Raw genomic sequence first — 19,762 nt, forward strand, 5'->3', positions numbered from 1 at the left:
GGGCTTTTGTCACCAACAGAGTGCAGTGAATCGAACAGACACGAGTTATCCTACGAGTCGTCCCAAAACACGAAACCAGACAGCCAGCTGATAGAATTCTAAACCAAGAAAAGAAGACGGCCTTTGCAGCAAAAACGGGACAATTTACCGTGTACTAGTTAGTGATATCCCCCTAAATAATCAGCGCAAAAACAACAATCGCGAAGGGAATACAACATGCTCGAGACAGTTTGCAATCGTTACAAAAGTCACACCAGCAGCTAGAAAAGGTCGTTTAAACACTCTCATAGTCAATTCTGTGTAAAAACCAATAGTGTGACCAAGAGCCGCGACATACAGACGGATGTTATCGGCAGTTCATGTAAAGGCTGTAAACCAGAGAATGCTTGAAGTACTTGCTTCGCTTCAGCACACCGTGCTCGCTCTCTGTTTTTACCTGTGGCACAGAATAGTAGCGGGATAGCTGGAGTGTAAATGTGACAAAAACGCTGTTTCTCAGAAGAGAGCTTCTTACTGCACTGCATCTCATCGTGATGAAACATCTGGTCCTCTGCTTATCGGTGTGTAAGAGCGGGGAAAGGATTTCTATTCATCAGAATATTTCCATAAAACACTAGATTTCAAAGTGACGTCACTTCTCAGATTGACAGAAACTGCCTCCTGAAGATGGAGTGAGTGAGTCGGCCTTTAGAGATAAAAACTGTCTGGAGGTAGAACACAAGAGGCCGGTTTTAATTTTAGCGTTGCTTCTCCGTTCCAGACACTGAGGGAAACAGGAAACTTGGCCGACAGCTGTGACCTACTGGTGTGAGACATAAACAACACGAGCAAGACTAAAACAAACCGGACAGACGCTCAGACATTCCACTAGATGACGGAGCTGGAGGTACGGTGTTTTTTTTTTTTTTCTGAGGCTCTTGAACTTCCTTATGACAGCCAATCCCACTCCGTCACTGGGATACAGATGTGGCGCAGAGCCTGAAGACATTATGGAGAAAGTTAACGGTCTGTACCTCAGTTTTGGGATCATAGTTTGCTTCATTACCTGCAGGTACAATCAGACCTCACACACACACACACACACACTCTCACACACACACTGCATGAGCGTGTCCCCAGAAATCTGAAGAGATTTTGCCGACTGCATAAAAAACAAAAAAAAAAGGACAGAAACAAATGTGGAATACACTTACCCCAATGTCTAAAAGAGGGTTACCTGAGCAAAATGTTCAGTACTGTGAAGAACAGAATTAAGCATGTATGTCTCTAGTGCATACATGAGGCGATAAGATATTAGGAACACCGTTCAATATAATGCAGTCCAACGCCACACAGCTCATAACTACAAAATGACAATATAGTTCGATCAACCCTTGGAAACAGGATTTATTGTCAGGCTTTAAATTGGATTACATTAACTTGTACAGGGGTCACTAATAGAAACTGTAGAAAAACTTAGTTACAAACCTGTTTGCAGTTCAAACGGGCGTTAAGAAAACGACAAAAAAAATTAAATTAAAGCTTTTTTTTTTTAAGGGCGTTTTTTAGTGTTTCCAACATGATCCATTTAACTTGGGTTAACAGTAAAAATCACACAAACTATGAGCAGGCTGGAAAAATAGATTTTCCATGTGGACCACAATGTAATTTACTTATCAGTTTGTTGTTGTGTTAAATCTCCTTTTAAATCATTTAAAGGCTTTTCCCCCCTCCTGTCCATATTATTGCACAGTATAGGAATAGATCTAGTACTAAAGTAACTGCAAATTTCTTTTTTTTTTTTTTTAAATAAACTGTAGAAATGCAGATCGTGACAAGCATCATGGCTGAGACACTCACACACACTTCTAATGTTTACGAACGCACGACGCATCGATCCACGGCCCGTTTAAAGGCGCGCAGTGCCCCGGAAACAAAGCACTACAGCACGTGAAGCGTTACAGCCGCGGTACGGGACGGTTTAGATGACTCTTGTACGAAATGGTAAAGCTGATGATGATGATGAGGAGGAGGATCCGGGCGGTGGCGGTCAGGCGTGCTGCACCGCCAACTCCTGTCCTATGAAGCGGCGCAGGCGCTCCAGATACTGGCTGTACAGTTCAATGTCGTTGTGCCCCGCCCCCTCCACCCAGAGAGGCTCCACAGCTTTGGGGCAGCGCTCGAACAGAGCCAGGCCGTGGGAGAAGTCGATGACCTCGTCCTCCGTCCCGTGGATGATGAGCACCGGGGACACGATTTTGGAGACTTTCTCAATGCTAAAAAAAGAGCAAGAGGAGGAGGGGGGGGGGTTACGTACAATATTAGTCAGCCGCCCTCATAAAAGAGCTATTCAAAGCAGATTTCACAGGTCAGTGATGGACAGTTGGACTCATAAATCACTGTAGATCAGATCATAAAAGAGGGTCAGTGCGCCGGCTGATTAAACACGAATATGTTTAATGGATCAATTTAGCCTGAGCTGCTACAGTAAATTGTTATTGGCTATAAAACGTGTTTATTGCTTTGAAACAACCGTGATATCTTCGAGTTATTATTTCTGTTTATTAAAAAACGGTATCATGTGCAGACGTCTTGTCTTATTGCCTGGGTGCAGATTATTGGCACATTTGATCATCAGTGCTGAACCGCCCGTCTCTTTAGTACAGTTTGGACTCTTGTGGACAGTAAACAAGACAAACATGAGTCTTGAGATTTATAGATTTCATCTCTAGAAATGAACATATTTATTGCATAATGAGGTATAAACTAGGATTATCACTAGGCGGTTGTGTGCCTCCGCCAACCTGTCAAATCCACATCTGTCCAAAATGTCATCATTTTATCCTATTTAGACATTTGTGTTCATGAGAAAAGGGACGGACGGACGGACAACCCGAAAACAGACGACAAAACACACAATGGCCAAATCTTAAAATGATAATCAAGGAAGGAGGGAGGCCAGCTGCCCACTCTGAACACTAGAGGCTTTCTCAGCCACCTACCCCCCCCACCCCCCCCCCCCCCCCCCCCCCCCATTATATTGACCTCCGTCAGACGCGGCCACTAGAACTAAACCGACACCGAGAACAGACGGGACAGAGCCTCACTAATGACAGCTTTTCTCGCCGTGGTTTCTGTCCCGCCAAGGGAGCTTATTTCAGTGGCCAAGATTTAAAATTAAAAACACAGTAACAACACATTACAGTGAACACCCACGTTACAGTCGCACACAAATGGGGGACGCCAAATCTCTTCAAAAGTGAGGATGAAGCCATGAAATGTACAGTGCCAACAAGGACTGAATCTCACAACCAAGTAGTTGTTAGTGTTAAACGATGGTTTTATTGTTACTGCTTATTAATACCAAATGCTTCCTCACTTTAAAAAGCATTGCATGATGAAACACTCACATTCTAAGCTGCAGATCTACATTTTTCAAAATTCATTCATGTTAGTCTTACGGTCTAAGACGCTGAAAAATAGTATTAAACATTAGCAACTCCCAAATTCTAAAACTAGTGTGCTAAAACACAAATGTGTGCTATAGACTAGTATAGAAATGCTCCATAGACAGTGAAATGGTAAAGACACGCTACACTAGAATCAATCTCATTTGGGTATAAATTAGAAAACAAACGTCCCGTGGGTCCATAAAATCAGTGTCTCAGTCATCGTCTATGGAGCAGCTCCACACGTTATACATGATGTCGTCACAGGTTTCTGGGGGGGAACCTCACAAAGAGTGATTGAACTTTCCTAGGCCATGTCTAAATAACTTATGTTAACTCTTAATTGAACTCTTTAACTTCAATTAGGTTGTAAAGATGCGGGACTTAAGACTTTATCACCTGAACATAACAGGCTGCAAGTCGTTAAAAGTTAAAGACAAACTACGATTGCACTCATGGAAGGTCACTTTCGGTCGCTGTACAGTGAGATCACACTGCAAGAGAACACGTGTTCTTCTCTGAAATAGGTCAGTATTTGGACGGCCTGCTCACATCTATGAAAATAAAACCAAGAAAAGACACTAAACACCGAAATGACGGCACCGGGGCTGCTCTTTCAGCGCAGACGTTTGTCTTGGATAAGAAACACTTCCAGTGCAAATAGCAATTACACTTTTCTGTTGGCCGATCTGTAATTATGTGGAAATACCAACTGGCATCAAAATAGTCTGTGTAATCAATGTGTGTGTGTGTGTTCAAATGAACACATTATTTCAGGATTTTATGGTGCAGAGAACGAGGCCGAGGGGAGAAAAAGACTTTGTTGTAGAAAGATTTCTCTGACAAAAGTGTTATCCTTACAGCCAATTATTAACTTAATGCCGTGTCAACTTAAATCATACGCTGACAAACACACGTAAAGAGTCAAACGAAATATAGGGACTTACTTGGGGAACGCGTCGAAGCAATACGTTTTCTTGGTGTCAGGAAAGGCCACTCTCATGCCAGATGTCAGCGGTGAGTGAAGCACCACGGCAGCGCACTCGTACCGCGACGCCAGGTCCACAGTGGGTACTGTACCGATGCTCTGTCCATACAGGATGATGTTCTCCGGGCTGATGCCATACCTGCTCAAAAGATACAGCGAGAGAGAGATATATATATATATAGTGCAGGTTATGGAAGTTGTGCCTTGTGGCAAATACAATTATTGATTTTAGTCTAAAGGTGGCTACTATAAATACACAATGAAGAAAAACTTTTTACCTGCAGGTAGAGTATTGGGGAACATCCAATGAAAACTAAATAGTTTTTAATAAATAGACTGAAGTTTTACGGCCAAGAGTGACAGCTACACCCACAAGTGAATTCACCTAACCAACCCCTTGTGAGTGCTCCGTGGTGTCATGTCTTCCTTGAGGCTACAGCCGCATTAAGGCAGCTCCGCTTTCACTAATGAGACACTTTATCACATCGCGACGTCCTTGAGAGACACCTCCTCCAGCACTCTCTTCCTTCATCCGTCCATCTCACTCTCTTTTTTTTTTTTTTATTCTCACGGCATCTATTCACACTCTTCTCTTTTCATCTCAGCTCTGTCCTGATCACAACCTCGGCCACCTTGATTCACCGCGCCTCCACATCTTTATTACATTACAGTCATTTAGCAGACGCTTTTATCCAAAACGACTTACAATAAGTGTATTTATCTTTCAACCCTTCTCTGCCTATCTTTTAGGACATACAACAGTGGTTTGCCTAAGAAGGCAGTGATACTAGAACCCATCCATACATGCAACGTGGTTTGATTTGCTCCTGATCTGAAGTGCACGTCCCGTCTCAGCAGAGCACGACACCGTATAATAACTCATCCATGAAAGGACCCATATGGCCCAATTATATCACAACGTACCGCGTGCGCAGGGCGTGCCAGGCTGCATCGATGTCTGCGTAGAGGTTCTTCTCAGAGGGCTTGCCGGTGCTGGCGCCGTAGCCTGAGTAGTCGTAGGAGAAGATGTTGCAGTTGATGCGAGTGCCGAGGCCGATGTAGAAACTGCTCATCTGGCCCAGGTCGACCGCGTTACCGTGGGAGAAGAGCACTGTGAATCTGACGGGACACGCATGCAGAAGAAGAAGGGTTTAGTAGATGGGCCCACAATCCCCCGACAAGCACTTTAGTTATAGTCGGAAACATTAGCAGGATATAGACACTTAGCTGTCATTTTTACAGGACTCGGAAAAACACCACTAGAAACAAATGAAAACATCTTTGTTGAGGTGAGTACGTCAAATCATACGTATAAACACTGGAGATTCTACTGGACCACAGCCCAGGTAACCGGACACTGAATCAAAGCATAAGCAACATGTCAGGGTCCACATAGCGAGGTTACTTTGGCTTTGCGGCCATCGTTTCGCACGTTGGAGGATCGGTTTACCTCTCTAGACAAATGACTCTTAACTTCGAGATATTTGGCACAACCTGAGGAGGAGGGTATCCACTATAAAAGCCGGCCATCTAGCCCTCGCCTTTTATTCATGAGCGCATGTTGTGCTCCCTTGAGAAATCGGATACTTTTTCTTTTTTAATCCTCGCTCTGTGCTTTTGTTTATGAACCCATACCTTTTTGCCCGCGCGGCCTTTCCACTCAGAATGTGGCCCAGCAATGACTCCGCCATATCGGGTCTGGTTTGGATTCATTCGTGTGTAATACAAGATCGGCATTAATACAAGACACACAGACTGTAACACAAGCCTGTCCATGTCTTTTTAATTGATTTAGTAAATTAATCAGCAGCAGCGCACGGCGACGGGATGGGCATAAAAGTGAAGTTGAATACTTTTACAGTACGTCGTAACATTCAACATCTGCTGCTAAATGATGGGATCACTTCTCGTAAAACGATCTACCGATCGCTGCCGATAAATTCAATGGCACATCTACAGGACAGAAAGCCAGATTGCTGTAAATATTTTGTCTCTGACCCACTGAAAACTAATATCTTGTGACTGATCGTGACACGTTTTTATTTATTTATTTATTTTTTTTATTACCATCATTATCATGAAGCAGAATTAGTGTCCCGGTTTATTTTCGGTTGCAGCGTATGAGCATGACAGCAGCTGACAGGAAGTAAACACGGAGCCAAGCTGTGCAGTTCCATTGAAAATGTGCTCAAACGAAGCGTTTCAGACAGAGGGTGAGTACAGGTACATTCAGACAGACAGTCTGAGAGACAGCATGAGAGACAGCATGAGCACTTTCAACTTTAAAGTACACGTGCACTAGCAATCTTTGAGTCAGCTGAGTCAACAGGGAGACGAGTAAAGGAAAGTAGACCCGAGTGTGAGTGAAAGAAGACTGACAAGGAAGGAGGGTGTGACACACCTGTTACCACACGGCCTCACACGGTAGGTAAACCTTTCGAAAAGGACCTACCTGGCGTTGGGAACACAGCGAAGGTACATGCAGCCGACTCTGTTGCCTCGGCTGGATCGCGTGAGGAACACCTCCGTGGTGTCCAGCTCTCTCTGCGAGTACTGGAACTCCGCCCGCTCTGTCAGGTGGAGCTTCCATCTGCCCTCCACAGACGCGGCCCCCCCGCTCCCGGCAACTGATGCGCCGCTCCGCGCCCGCAGGCTGGACGTCCCCGTGGCCCCTGGTGCTGCTGCTGCTGCTGCTGCTGCTGGTGTTGTTGTTGTTGTTGCTCCTGCTGCTGCGGTTGTTGCTGCTGCAGGGCCAGCTTCTGTGTCTGGGAGGAAGGCGTACGTGGGCTCGGGGGGCAGGAAGGCGAGCTTGGCCGCGATGCGACCGGGACACGGCGGGCAGCAGAAAAGGCAGCAGAGCTCGCTGAGAGAGAGGCCATTCATCCTTCACTGTGCAGGAGGGAGACAAGAGGATCACTGTGCTAATGGAGCCACATCATCCCAGTGTTAACACAATGAGATACTTATTACAATGTACTGTACAAGGCATTCAGTCAAAGTGTGGCTACAATGATGAGGACAATGTATCTACAACAGCTTGTTTGTAACATGTTAAGATTATAAGCAATTAGCTACATAGTAGGTTATGAAAATGACCCAGATATGGATAATCTATGAATCATTTATCAGGGAGTAAAAACATTTAATGTTTGCTTCATATATGTCAGGGGTTGCTCATGTTTCTTGATTTATTTAAATGTGTTATTTGCTCATAAATATACATGTCTGAAAATATTTGTCACAATTTCCTAAGCTCAAAGTGACCTCTTTAAAAAAAAGTTAGTTTTTGTCACACCAAACCCTCAAACATTTTGTTAAATGTCACTTAATACAAAGAAACGCAGCAAACCCTCACGACTGAGAGGCTGGAACAGATGAATGTTGAGGATTTTTCTTTGAGAATTGACAAACAAGTAATCAATTATCAATCAAGGAGTGCCGATTATTGATTTTTTGCCAACTAACAGTTGATAATAGTTTCGGGTCTAACTTTCTGGATGTTGGCACTTTAAATAAGAGTGATAGCGCTCTAGTAGGACTATAACTCAATTAGCAAAAAGAGAAGACATTTATAAAAACAATCATTGATGACATCACCACAAACATACAATACATGTGTATGACAATGACAGGAGACCTACCTGTTGAGCTGAGGCGCTTAGTCCAAGTTAAAGTCAAAAAGAAGTTGTGTTGAAACAAAAGTTAAAAACAAAGGAAGACTTCCTCCAGAGTTCAGTCAACTTCAAACGCAGGATACTGCCTGTAAAGTGCCCAGTCAGCAGAAGGAGGCAAAAAGTAGTGGAGCCGAACGGCAGACAGGAAGTGTTATTTACAAAGTATCTGCTGTGTTGACTGAGTGGTGACTGAAGTCCAGATCACATCCATTTTGTCCACTTTTGTTGAGATGTCGACGAGTCACTTCAGTTACAATGTTCTGCTTCCCAAACGAGCCCTGTATATTTTTAGGAAAAACGTTAACTTCTGACTCGTCTTTGACGGTGAGGAACTAGCGTTTACAACGTGATCTACAAAGTGACAAAAACAACTTACGAGCGTTTTTACAATTACAATCCCAACACAATTCCCTCACGTGAAGGTGTGATGTATCAAGAATAACGAGAGGTCATATATTACCGGAGAGAGAAGCTGTTCGTCTGCGCCTACCAGCTAACGCTACGATGGCTTAAGCTAGCAAGAAGACATAAACACGGCTACTCGGTTAAAAAAACGACGCTCATTCATGGACACCCGGAGCAAAGACGCTGTTAATACACAGGTTCCGACGTGAGCGCGTTTCACCGTGAATCCATTCTGGACGGTGCTGGAGTCTCCTCTGAATTTATGGATGGCGTCTTGTCATTTAAATTAATCCATGTACGTGCGGTGTTTTCCTTCTTCTCCGCCGTTTCACCGCATCCGGAAGCGGCCAGCTGACCGGATGTAACGTCAGGAGTTTCCATTGGACAATTAAAGGAAGCTCGTTATCAGCGTGGGTGACAGTGCTGTAAAAGATGACATATTTGAACTTAATTGTTCTTTGAAGAAAAAAAGGGTAAAAAGCACAGTATCTATTGTTTCTGTAGTGCGTATGAATCATCACAATAACTTAGTATTAGTGACTAAAATGATTAATTAAAGTTGGTGGGACTTTTTTACAATAAATGTATTCATTTTTAACAAAGACCAAGACGTAGGTATCTTTGTGTAGGCAACTGTGATAATATAATACCTGACGGGAATACATGACCTGCCCCCTCCCCTTCGTACACGTACGTACGTACACACACACACACACACACACACACACACACACACACACACACACACACACACACACACACACACACACACACACACACACACACACACACACCATCCCCTAGCCCCTTACCTTAACCATCACAACTAAAGGTCTAACCCCAAACCTTACTCTAACCTGAACCTTATTCTAACATGAACCTTAAAAACAAGTCTGAACCCTCAAACAAGCCTTTGAGGACCGTTGAAATGTCCTCACTCTCAGATCTAAAACTGTATGTGGTCCTCACAAATATAGATGTACAAGTACACATGCAAACACGGGGGACTTTTCCTGCCAGTTTCGAAGCAAGAGGCTTTGCTAGCACAAAAACACCTTTATTACCTATTACAGAGAACTGCAAATGTCAGCTTTTCAACTTTTGTTTATGTAGCCCACCCATGGTCATAAGAAATAGGTCACCCTGTTACAGGCCCTGCACACTGTTATTCTGCCTGATTGGACTTAATTTCAGGTTAATCATCATCAGTCTTTAGTTACACTGATGATAAGGTGAAGACATGCTTTATGTTGAAACATTGGTATTACTATAACCGTGTGTTCCAGGTCTCACATCTCTCCAGAACAGATCTTGCCACAAATTGTTAGTTTTTTTGCCCAGGTTCTGAGTTATGTCTTGGGGATGTCTGCTTCCACCCCACCACAAATTGAATATTTGGTGCCCACAGCATTTCAAATTGCAAACCCCATATCTTATTTTTCCTACTCTTGCACACTTTCAATCACTTTCTAGGTCTTGTATGGTGAAATGGGAGGACAAGCTATTGGCAGGTGTAAAAAATATGAAATTAGTCAAATTATTCGGTGTTGTTTTCTGATCTTGTGATGTCAAGAAATCATGGCGACATCAGTGCTCATTCAGTAGAGTTAAATCGCTTTGGGGCAACTCCTCTTGCAGCATGCATCAGAGCTGAACATTAGCTGCTGTTGTACCATTTGTGCCCTTTAGTTTTTGCTTTGTATTTGAAAACAGTATACAAGTACAATGCATTGGGGCCACAGCCTGTGCATGTACTGGAGCAGCAAGGAAGTCAGGAATGATTTTTTAAAGTTTATACCACTACATAATATAAATTGTATTTATAGAACCTTTAGGGAAACCTTTGTTTTTTCCTCTAGAAATCTTGACATTAACATTAAAATAAAGAAATACAAAAGACAAGTGTAATTTAAAATAAACTTTGTGAATTTATTGTTTTATACTTACTCTTACACATCATACAATCCTAAATCTTCAAAGAAAACAAAATAAAAAGATATCTGGTGGTGTTTCTGGGGGACTGGAGTGCCAAGGAACAAGAAGTACAGCTCTGTGAACATTGTAGATTTCATTTGATGTCCCTCAAGCTCATCTTGAAAAGACAAAGATTGAATCAAGTCAACGTCATTTGTCTTTTCTTCTGCAGTGAAACCGAATTTCAACCAGACTCGTCACAGCTGACAGGTTTATCATTATTATCAATCAAAACCCTCGCACGATGAAGACATTGATTTTGAAAGGTTGTGCTAAAGACGGGATTGAAGACATCAAAACTCTATCGAAGCAACAGAACAGAGGGAAGAGCAATGTATACATGTACTGATAATATCGAGATTGTTTAGGTTGCCCTATATTGCTGGTGCCAAGTCCGTCATCACAAATAGTCGGTGATCCAACTGTCCGAAATCACATGGAAGAAAAATTGGGCCTCCACCCAAAAACATGATAAATGACATTACAACTGATTATGTGAATTATGGTGGTTTACATTCAAACTGCCCATTGTTTATCAAGAAAATAAAATAAAGGGGGGGAGTTCGATATGAGCAGTCAATAGAAAACAAGTGTAAACCGTGAAATCCTCACAATTTACACAGCTGAACAATCATCCCAAGCAAAGTACTTTTACTCTGAAAGGACTTTCAATCTGTGAAGGAAAACTGAGCATTTTGTAGGTGACAATATTTTGAAATGGTCATCAACCCAGCAGGCAAGCTTGAATAGTCTGAAAATAAATAGATGCACCTTAGGGAACATCAAACTACAGATGTACACAACTTCCCTCTGAGTTTCAAGTTTCCACCAGTGGTAATAAAACCAGTCTGGGGCTTTAGATGACCAACATCCTGGGTAAACACTCTCGGTGTTGGCACGCCAAGTCACGAAGCCATTTATACGTCCATCAGCCACACTAGGACTTAAAACAGGAATTATGATCCAATACAAAGGAGCCAGAACTCAACCAGGTCCAACATGATATTCTGTGCATACAAGGAGAAGAGTCATTCACGCCCAATACATCCTGAATTGGCTTATTTTTGAAAATACATACTCTGCAAATTCCTTGAAACTTTTCTACAGCTCTTTCATTAATACTTAATGACGAAGCATCATTCACAGAGAACAGCTTTTGATAATGAAAAGATGAAACCTCAAGTGCCCCTCCGCATCTCACAAGGGCCCTTTTTAACTTATTATCTCTATGCTATGAATAGACTTTAAGTAAACAGGATAAAAGCATGTGCTGGGATAATGTGTGCTTCAGCGAGGTTAATAAAGCTTACGGGGCTTGATAACGATCCCACTGGTATTGTAGAATAGAAGCCACATGGCCCGTAGAAGATACTCACGGTGGAGCCAGATACTGAATATACTTTGGGACATTACATTGGGCAGATGATGAGATTAATAACGTGTAAATAAAATGGGGGAGAAATAGATCAGTGCCATTTGTAGCATTCTTTCTTTGGGGATAATTATGAAAAGCACTTTTATACACATAGTACTATTCTTCGCCTTGGTCCCCCACCTTTATTACCTGGCAGAAATCTACATCAAGATTATACTATATGAATAGGAGCCATATGGTATTTACATATGGAGAAAAACAAAACTGTAGAGCCCTGTTAACTTGACCTTACGGTTCCAGCCATGCATTGTGCAACTGCTGTGTGGCTTTTTTTTTTTAAATGTATTTTAAAATACATTCCAGCTTCATTTCAAACTGTGCAGCCGGTTACGAAACAGTAACTCATACGTTTGACTGCACACATGCAGGTACGTTTGATCATCCTAGAAGCAGCAGCTAGCTGGACTCGTCTGAATCTGAGCACATTGCAAAAAGCACGGCACACGACTACTCCTCCGCAGCAGCATTGCGCTTAATTTAGCTGAGCGGACGGTGGTGTCAGCGTGTAGAGTCACCGCGAACCCAGGTCAGTTTTCATTCAGCATGTGTCAGTGGTCTGCTGGTGGTTAGAGAAACAAGGAGCTTCCCTCGTAGAACGGAAAAGTGGAACACGGCCTCGCTTTAAACGGAACGTCTCATCGATCAGGCAACTTCTTCAGCGCGCCTGCTGTACAGATACAATAAAAACTGCAAATGACCCGGATGCTGAACAAAACTGAGTAGGTGTGGCACAGTATCTTGTGCTCTGCGGTTGACACAATTTGTTGTGCTTTGCTTCCAAATTCCAAAACTATGGACGTTTTTTACTGCACGATTGTGACTGTAACGGCTTAACTGGACTCTACTCCATCACGTCAAAGCTTGTGTATTTTTTATTCAATGGTTATATAATCAAGATGGAATTACTTAAATATAATTGAGAAGGTTAAGTGCAAACCTTAACGATTTGCTGACACATGCTGCCAATCCTCCAGCACAGACCAACCAAACGATACAAAATAAATAGAATGCAATCACACAATTCAAGCTAACTACAATATATTAATATAGATCTTCTGATGTCATACGCTCATTAAAACAGGGAAAAAAAAGAAAAAAAAAAAAAAGGAGAAAAGAAATTCAATCACTCCGTTAAGTCAAGGTTCTCAGTTTCCCCTATCCTTGCCCCCCCCCCCCCCCCCCCCCATCCAACAACTGTTCATGCACCCAATATCAGTATGATAAGTCAATATATCAAAGAGAAACGTTTCTGGAAAATGCTAAGACTTGGGAGTTCAACGTATGATGACCCATAGAGAAAAGGTAAGAGGATGTGGGAGGGGGGGAACAAAGTATGCCAATTTGACAATAAGTTGACATCATTTTCAGTCTGGGGTGGGGGGGTGGGGGGAATATAAGTATACATATACACACATATATATATATATATATATTCCAAAGCCCTTAAAAGGTCTTGCTGATACATGAAATCTCCCAGTTTGTGGGTTTTTTTTAACTTCTTAATTGACCTCTGTGCCATTAATCAGGCTGTGACACATTCCTCAGCTTACCCTTGTCTCAACTGCCTTACAGGGATTGTATAAAAATAAAACCACACGATCCCCCCGAGCTGAGGAACTAAAAAGGGCTAAAAATCAAATGCCTTCCCTCCCCACAGCAACACTAACATCCACCAGGCCCCTACGGCACTCTCCCTGACTCTCAAGTAAATGTGCACACACTGACTTTCATACAAACACACACACACACACATGCACACCCACACACACACACACACACACACACACACACACACACACAAGCGCTCAGATTCATCCACAGTCAACAGTGGAGAGAGAGGGAGAGGCCGGTAAGGGAAGCGTCATGGCTGCAACCTCACCGCCCCGCCCCGCCCCGGCTTAGTCTACCATGAACAAATGAAGCCATGATATCAGGTGTTTTTCATCCAAGTCACCATTGTTCAGATTCACAAAGTCAGAGACTTTTTTTTCTGTTTGCACTCAGTCCTCATAACTTCTGAATTTTCTCAGCCACCACGATGGGGTTCTCCTTGCGTATGCGGGCAGCAGCTGCACTCCGGTAATCGTAGGGACAGTCGTGTTTGTCAGAGTAGCGGTGAATGGCACAGAACAGGTTCCCGCAGCGACAGTCAAAACCTTCAGTGGAGAGAAGCAAACACGGTCAGTCAACATACAAGCGTGTTATACACATCATTACACGTGGAAATAAGTTACTTTAATTGTTGTATAGAGGGCAAGTATTGCTGCGCTGACCGCTACGGGTGGAAAGGTTCATATCTGTTGCTCAACACTCACAGAAGCACAGGCTGAGTGTATTTGCTCTTTAGATGGCCATATTTAAACATTGCTTCAATATATTTTACAACAAAAAGCCTCTTCAACACGGATCAAAACAGGACATGAATAAAGGCCGGCTACTCAGCTAAGTATTTGACCAGACCATGAGAGTTCATGCTAATATCAGGTTGCATTTTGCCCACTTTCTACATTTTTTGGGTGAGGGATTAGGCATAAAAATACAAATATTACTAAGATTAAATAGGACTGGAGCCTTGAGGTAATCCCAACGTGGAGGCCAGCAGTACACTGTGAAATGCACCACTGACCTGCAGAATGTTGCTCTCTGTGCAAAGCGTTTTGGTTTTGGAGAAAGAAAAATATCACACAAACCATGGACTGGGAGTTTGATGTTAGCTAGTTTAAGGCTTTTCAATTTTACAATTTTACAATTTTAGGTAGAAGAAACACGACTAAATAACCATGCCTAAGTCAAAGCTTAGCTCTAAGTTTAAGCTCAGATAAAACGTGGCGGATATCCCCAAAACTCCCCAACTGTTATCTATTGCGTCAGAGGTGAGATGACGCTCTCTTCCTTACCAGTAAGGCCCACTTTCTTCCGGCAAGAAAAGCAGCGGTTCTTTTTCTTGTTTTTATCTGGAGTTTGGTCGTTATCAGACAAAGCCTGCGCTGCTTCCTCCACCGGTTCTGAAGAAAAATAAAAACACATAATGGTGACAAAACAATCCATTGTTTGTTCACGTATATGCTTCTATACAAGGATAACTACATGTTAAAATAAAACTAGCAACCATAAATATATATTCACAAGATATACAAAAAAAAGAGTCACCGCTATGAGTCAGTCAAATTTAAAATTCTACAAATCTAGTATGACTCACACGGTATAAAATAGCTTTATATTTATTCTTTGTTTCTCTTTCAGAGTCAATTACGGCCACTAAACCATCGCTGCATTCACTCTCTCCCCATTTAGACATTTGGATGATGGATTTGCGATACTAAGGGCCGTCCCAAACCAGCCAGCGTGGCAATAAAACCCTCCATCCTCTGCACAGGTGCAGAGCTGAAAACTCCCATTACCCCTGAAACAACCATGCTGCAAACTGGATAAAGAAAAATCCTATAATTTCAAGTTCCATCATAAAATTCTATTTTATGGTAATAAAGAAAATGTCCGTACACTATTATTTCAAGGTGGGATTAGAGTACGGAGGAAAGTTAAAATAATAAATACCATCCTCAGAGTGTTTGTTTCTATTGTTTTGTATATCTTTATGGTAAAAGGCGGCCAGTGCATCCCACGGTTTACATGTTTATTCATACCGTTAATAAGTAGTGCCCTCCACAGCTGCGAGTGTGACTCACGTTATGCGAACAGTGGGTAGGGACTGATAATGGGAAAGGACCACCGATTCCTTTGATGTGTACCTGAGCTGTTGGAAGTACCCTCTTCCTCTCCCTCCTCAGCCTCCGCTCGATCAGAGTCTACAGCTCCCGAATCCTGGGAGATGCTCATCGCGGTCATCTGTTGAGTTACTGGGCTGGGAGAGCTGGGCCTGGCATCACGACAACACACAAACAAAATACAGTTAAACCAATACAGGAAGTATTTTCCACTTCATTTTGTAGTAACTGTATGGCTGAAAGATTTGTGTATATTTTGTGAGTGATAACGTCTTTACTTCACAGACAACCTTGATGCTCCTGTTGCCATCCTGAATGACTTACAAACCATCTATGTGAAAATGGAGTGAACACAATCCAAACAATTAAGTAGGTTTTTTTCCAACCACAGAAACAATTTGGCATCTTTTTTTTTGGGCTGCAGACATCATTATCCCATCATTTAGTTTGGTGACTGACTACAACCTACTTGGATCTGTTTCAGCACTTTCTCTGTCAGCTACTTTGAGAAATGCCTTTTGAAGAGCTATGACAATCAACTTGACAAGACACAAGCAGCTACAAACAGAAAGCGGTACAGTGCATATATATATATATATATATATACAGTACAAAGCACAATACATAATATTATGCAGACAGATCAGGCACAAATTCCTTCTGATAATTCCAAAAATGTCATCACACTGGGAAGAAATGACTGTTTGGACTTCTCTGTGGAACAACTTCTCTGATAACTGGGTTCATTATAATGTGGGTAGTCTGTGCTTTCCAGGAAACACAGAAATGTACAAATGTACAGTACAATTGCTGATACATTATTAAATCCTCTCGTCGTCTATCTGATCTGATTGTATTCCTCTAAGATCTACCCTGGTCTGTCGTCCTAGTTTCTTTCCAGCAAATGACAGTTACATCTATAACAAAAATCCAACACAAACGTGTTTTTTTTAAACTATTAAAACAGCCTCTCATGACATCATCATCATCAAATACTTTTGTCACTTATCGCATGATATATTTAAAAATTCACAAAATATTTATTGACATAACTAAAGCACGCCACAGTCCTTACAAAATGCTTGATTACAAAAACAAAATAAGCAAGGCCTGCAACAATGATTCAGCTTTATGCAGCAGTTTTAAGAACAGGCCCTCAGGCACGTTTTTAAAAACACAGAACATTACTCTTGATCTCTTTCTTTCAGTGTCAACTTTAAACAAGATATGGTTCATTCTGCCTTTGTTAACTATTAGAAATACTTAATTATATATAGATACTTAAAACCCTCCAAAAATATCACAAGACTCAAAACATTAACACAGAGAAAGCACTGGTCAGTACCCAATGACTAGCCATCCACAATAAAGAAATAAAAACATTCTACGCAGGTACGGTGCTGACAGAGAAAGATTATGTGTAATGTCACCGATAAAGGACTCGTACTATGCCTACCTCCTATAATTACTATTGGATTACTGTTATTGTGTGCAGACTGAACGAAAATGGAAAGCAGAGATACTCAGTCACCAAGAAAACGCCACTGAGTGACAAAGCACCGAATAAAAGTGTTCAATTTATCACAAACATAATGCCACCCATGAATGCTATAAAACAAACAGAACCACAGTCAGCTCTGACCGGGCATTAGGCTCGGCTGAGAGCACAAATCTGTCAGATTTGGAGATTTGGTCTCCAGGCATGCAGCACATTTGTTGTGTATTACCTCTTAAAAGTGGCTGAAAATGTAGTATTGACGAGAAAATACCATGAGTCATCAGGTGAAGTTACAAATGTCTGAAAAGGCCAGAGAAGATTGTATCTTGAACAATAAGATGTGAATATAAATGTCGTCTCTGAAATCTGCAGAGGCAAGCTGTTGACTAATTGAAGCGACTAATGAGAACACATTAGAACACAATGTGCTGGAGCTCGTGATGAACCGATCTTCTCGTCTATTTTGTCAATTAAACAGTCATTTTAACCATATAATCAAATATCCACTAGAATGACAAACACCATGTACAAGTTCAGAGCCCAACGTTTCCCCAATTATGTTCATATAAATACTCAACTTGTCTAATCTGCTTCTTCACAGTGAACGCAGTATGTTGTGTTCTTAATTATACTTGGTCAATGAGATTTAAATTACCACTAATTCCCAACGACTCATCGTTCGAGGACTCCTTCCCATCCGTCCCGTCAACATACCTGGCCGTTTGCTCCTCGGGTGGGGTTCCGGCCACCTCTGTGCTGGGCTCTGAGGTCGTGCTCTCCACAGCCACACTGGCCGACCCCGGCGAACCTGCTGGTGATGTAACAGCTGTGTGGGGGACAGAACAGTCTGATAGCACCAACAACACAAAGCCTGTTGTTTTGGCCCTGAACATGAAGGACTTTCTATTTGTTTCAAAGTATGTGATGTCACTCTCTTGCTTTCTGATGCCACAGTGAAGGCAGCGACTGCTACCTCTGTTCTCCAACCCCTTTTAGCAGATCCAAGTGCCCCCCCCCCCCCATTCCAGGTTCCTGTCTTCCCCACCTAACGGACCCGTATCTTGCAACAAACTGGTTACACGTCTCTCCCATCTCCGTACCTTTCTCTCCCGGGGGGCTGGATCGCCCCGCTCCCTGTTGCCTCTGCAGGTGTTCCTTGTAGCAGACCGAGCACATGCCGTTGTTGCGGGGGTTACCATAGAAACCGCATCCCATAGTGCAAAGCATTGGCACCTGCGTCTGATTGGTCTCCTGAGCCATGCTCTGACAGAGGGGGGTAAGGGGGATGGGAGAGGATATTCCTGAAAATGGGGGTTACAGAAGTTAGTCAAAATGATTTGATTTAATTACATTTATCTAGTTGGTTACATGGTTATTCAGATTGCTTTGTTGTAAAGCTAAAAGAGTTAAGAGACTGGCACTGGAGCATGAGAGTGGAATTGGTTAAAATGTGAGTTAATTTGTGGGTAATTACCTACTAATTGTAGCTTTAATGAAGGTCTGTCAAACAGGTTCATACCTTAATCAACCAAAATTACCTCCAACACAGTGAAAAACTCCAGTTCTGCCACTGAAGCAGAACTGGACTTTTTCCCAGAGACTTTAGAATAAATGATGTTTCTAAATTAAAGTCCAAATCAATCGCACACATAATGGGAAAACAAGAAGAGCGGATACATACAGAATAGACTAGCGGTTAATGCACAGCTGCTCCTGCAACAATAGGGCAACACGCCAGCGAGTTGTGAAAAGTAGCACACTATGGAATTGTCACACAAACCAGGTGGAGAGGCGTGCGTATGAATGAAAACAAAGGGCACAAAGAGACGTGCTGAGTTTCAGTGTAAGAGGCAAGTTACGGTCTGCGAAATACACAAGCGAGCTCAGCTGGTTTATGCTGTCTTCAGAAAGATGCTTGGGTCGGGACAAAAGTTAACAAACAAAAAAAAAGAAACAAAAGCTAACAGACATGTCTACACAAACAATAAACCCTTCTCATTCAGCGATGACCTGGCGAACGTTAACGCTACGTTGCTTCCAGGTGTAGCTAAACAACTTCCAGCTGACTGTCTCTCCCCCCCCCCCCCCCCAGTTTTGAGTTTTGCCCGCAGCAGAAAACAATTGGCGTCCTATGCTCGCATAGCTCAAAGCAAACAGTAACATTAGCAAACAGCTTTGTCTGTCTGACTGGATACCACCACAACGAGGAGGACACAAGTCACCTGGTGGCCTCCGATCGCGATGAAAATCAAGACAATATAAAAGTATAGCGTCCTTAGCGACAGACTGTAAACACATCTTTGTTTTAAATCGAATAAACGCTAGTGTTAGCAGGCTAACGTTAGCTGCCCTGCTAGCATAATCAGGCAGCCCCTCAGAACACAGTGCGCTACCCGACAGCGTCCTAGCTTGGTTTTAAAATCGGTTACGCACCGCGGGGAGTGTCTCGTAGCGGGTCTAAAAAGGAAGACCAGTACCTGAAATTCGAGGTACCGAGGGCTGCCGACGACCTTGGGCTTCAGATTTGTACAAGTTGTGTCCCCCCCCAGCAGAGCGCGCGGCCTCTTACCCAGCGCTAGCTCCCGACATTCGAAACAACGACCATGACGTCACCCTCAGCATCGATTCAGCCTTC

The 19,762-nt window shown here is 42.7% G+C and overlaps 2 protein-coding genes across 2 annotated transcripts; both read right to left on the reverse strand.

The window, feature by feature from the left end:
* Positions 1–1,707: 1,707 nt before the first annotated feature.
* abhd17ab (abhydrolase domain containing 17A, depalmitoylase b) lies at positions 1,708–8,821 on the reverse strand. Its single transcript, XM_079157730.1, has 6 exons — positions 8,467–8,821; positions 8,058–8,368; positions 6,869–7,305; positions 5,341–5,535; positions 4,376–4,555; positions 1,708–2,255 (listed from the first exon to the last, which is right to left on the reverse strand). Exons 3-6 carry the CDS (start codon positions 7,297–7,299, stop codon positions 2,030–2,032), a joined length of 1,032 nt encoding a protein of 343 aa, XP_079013856.1. The 5' UTR covers positions 7,300–7,305; positions 8,058–8,368; positions 8,467–8,821; the 3' UTR covers positions 1,708–2,029.
* Positions 8,822–10,409: 1,588 nt separating this feature from the next.
* On the reverse strand, positions 10,410–19,712 carry LOC306694976 (AN1-type zinc finger protein 5). Its single transcript, XM_079158055.1, has 6 exons — positions 19,605–19,712; positions 18,228–18,428; positions 17,842–17,953; positions 15,654–15,781; positions 14,802–14,909; positions 10,410–14,060 (listed from the first exon to the last, which is right to left on the reverse strand). Exons 2-6 carry the CDS (start codon positions 18,385–18,387, stop codon positions 13,912–13,914), a joined length of 657 nt encoding a protein of 218 aa, XP_079014181.1. The 5' UTR covers positions 18,388–18,428; positions 19,605–19,712; the 3' UTR covers positions 10,410–13,911.
* Positions 19,713–19,762: the final 50 nt, after the last annotated feature.

Source organism: Pholis gunnellus (genome assembly GCF_910591455.1).
Source record: "Pholis gunnellus genome assembly, chromosome: 4".
Lineage (NCBI taxonomy): Eukaryota > Metazoa > Chordata > Actinopteri > Perciformes > Pholidae > Pholis > Pholis gunnellus.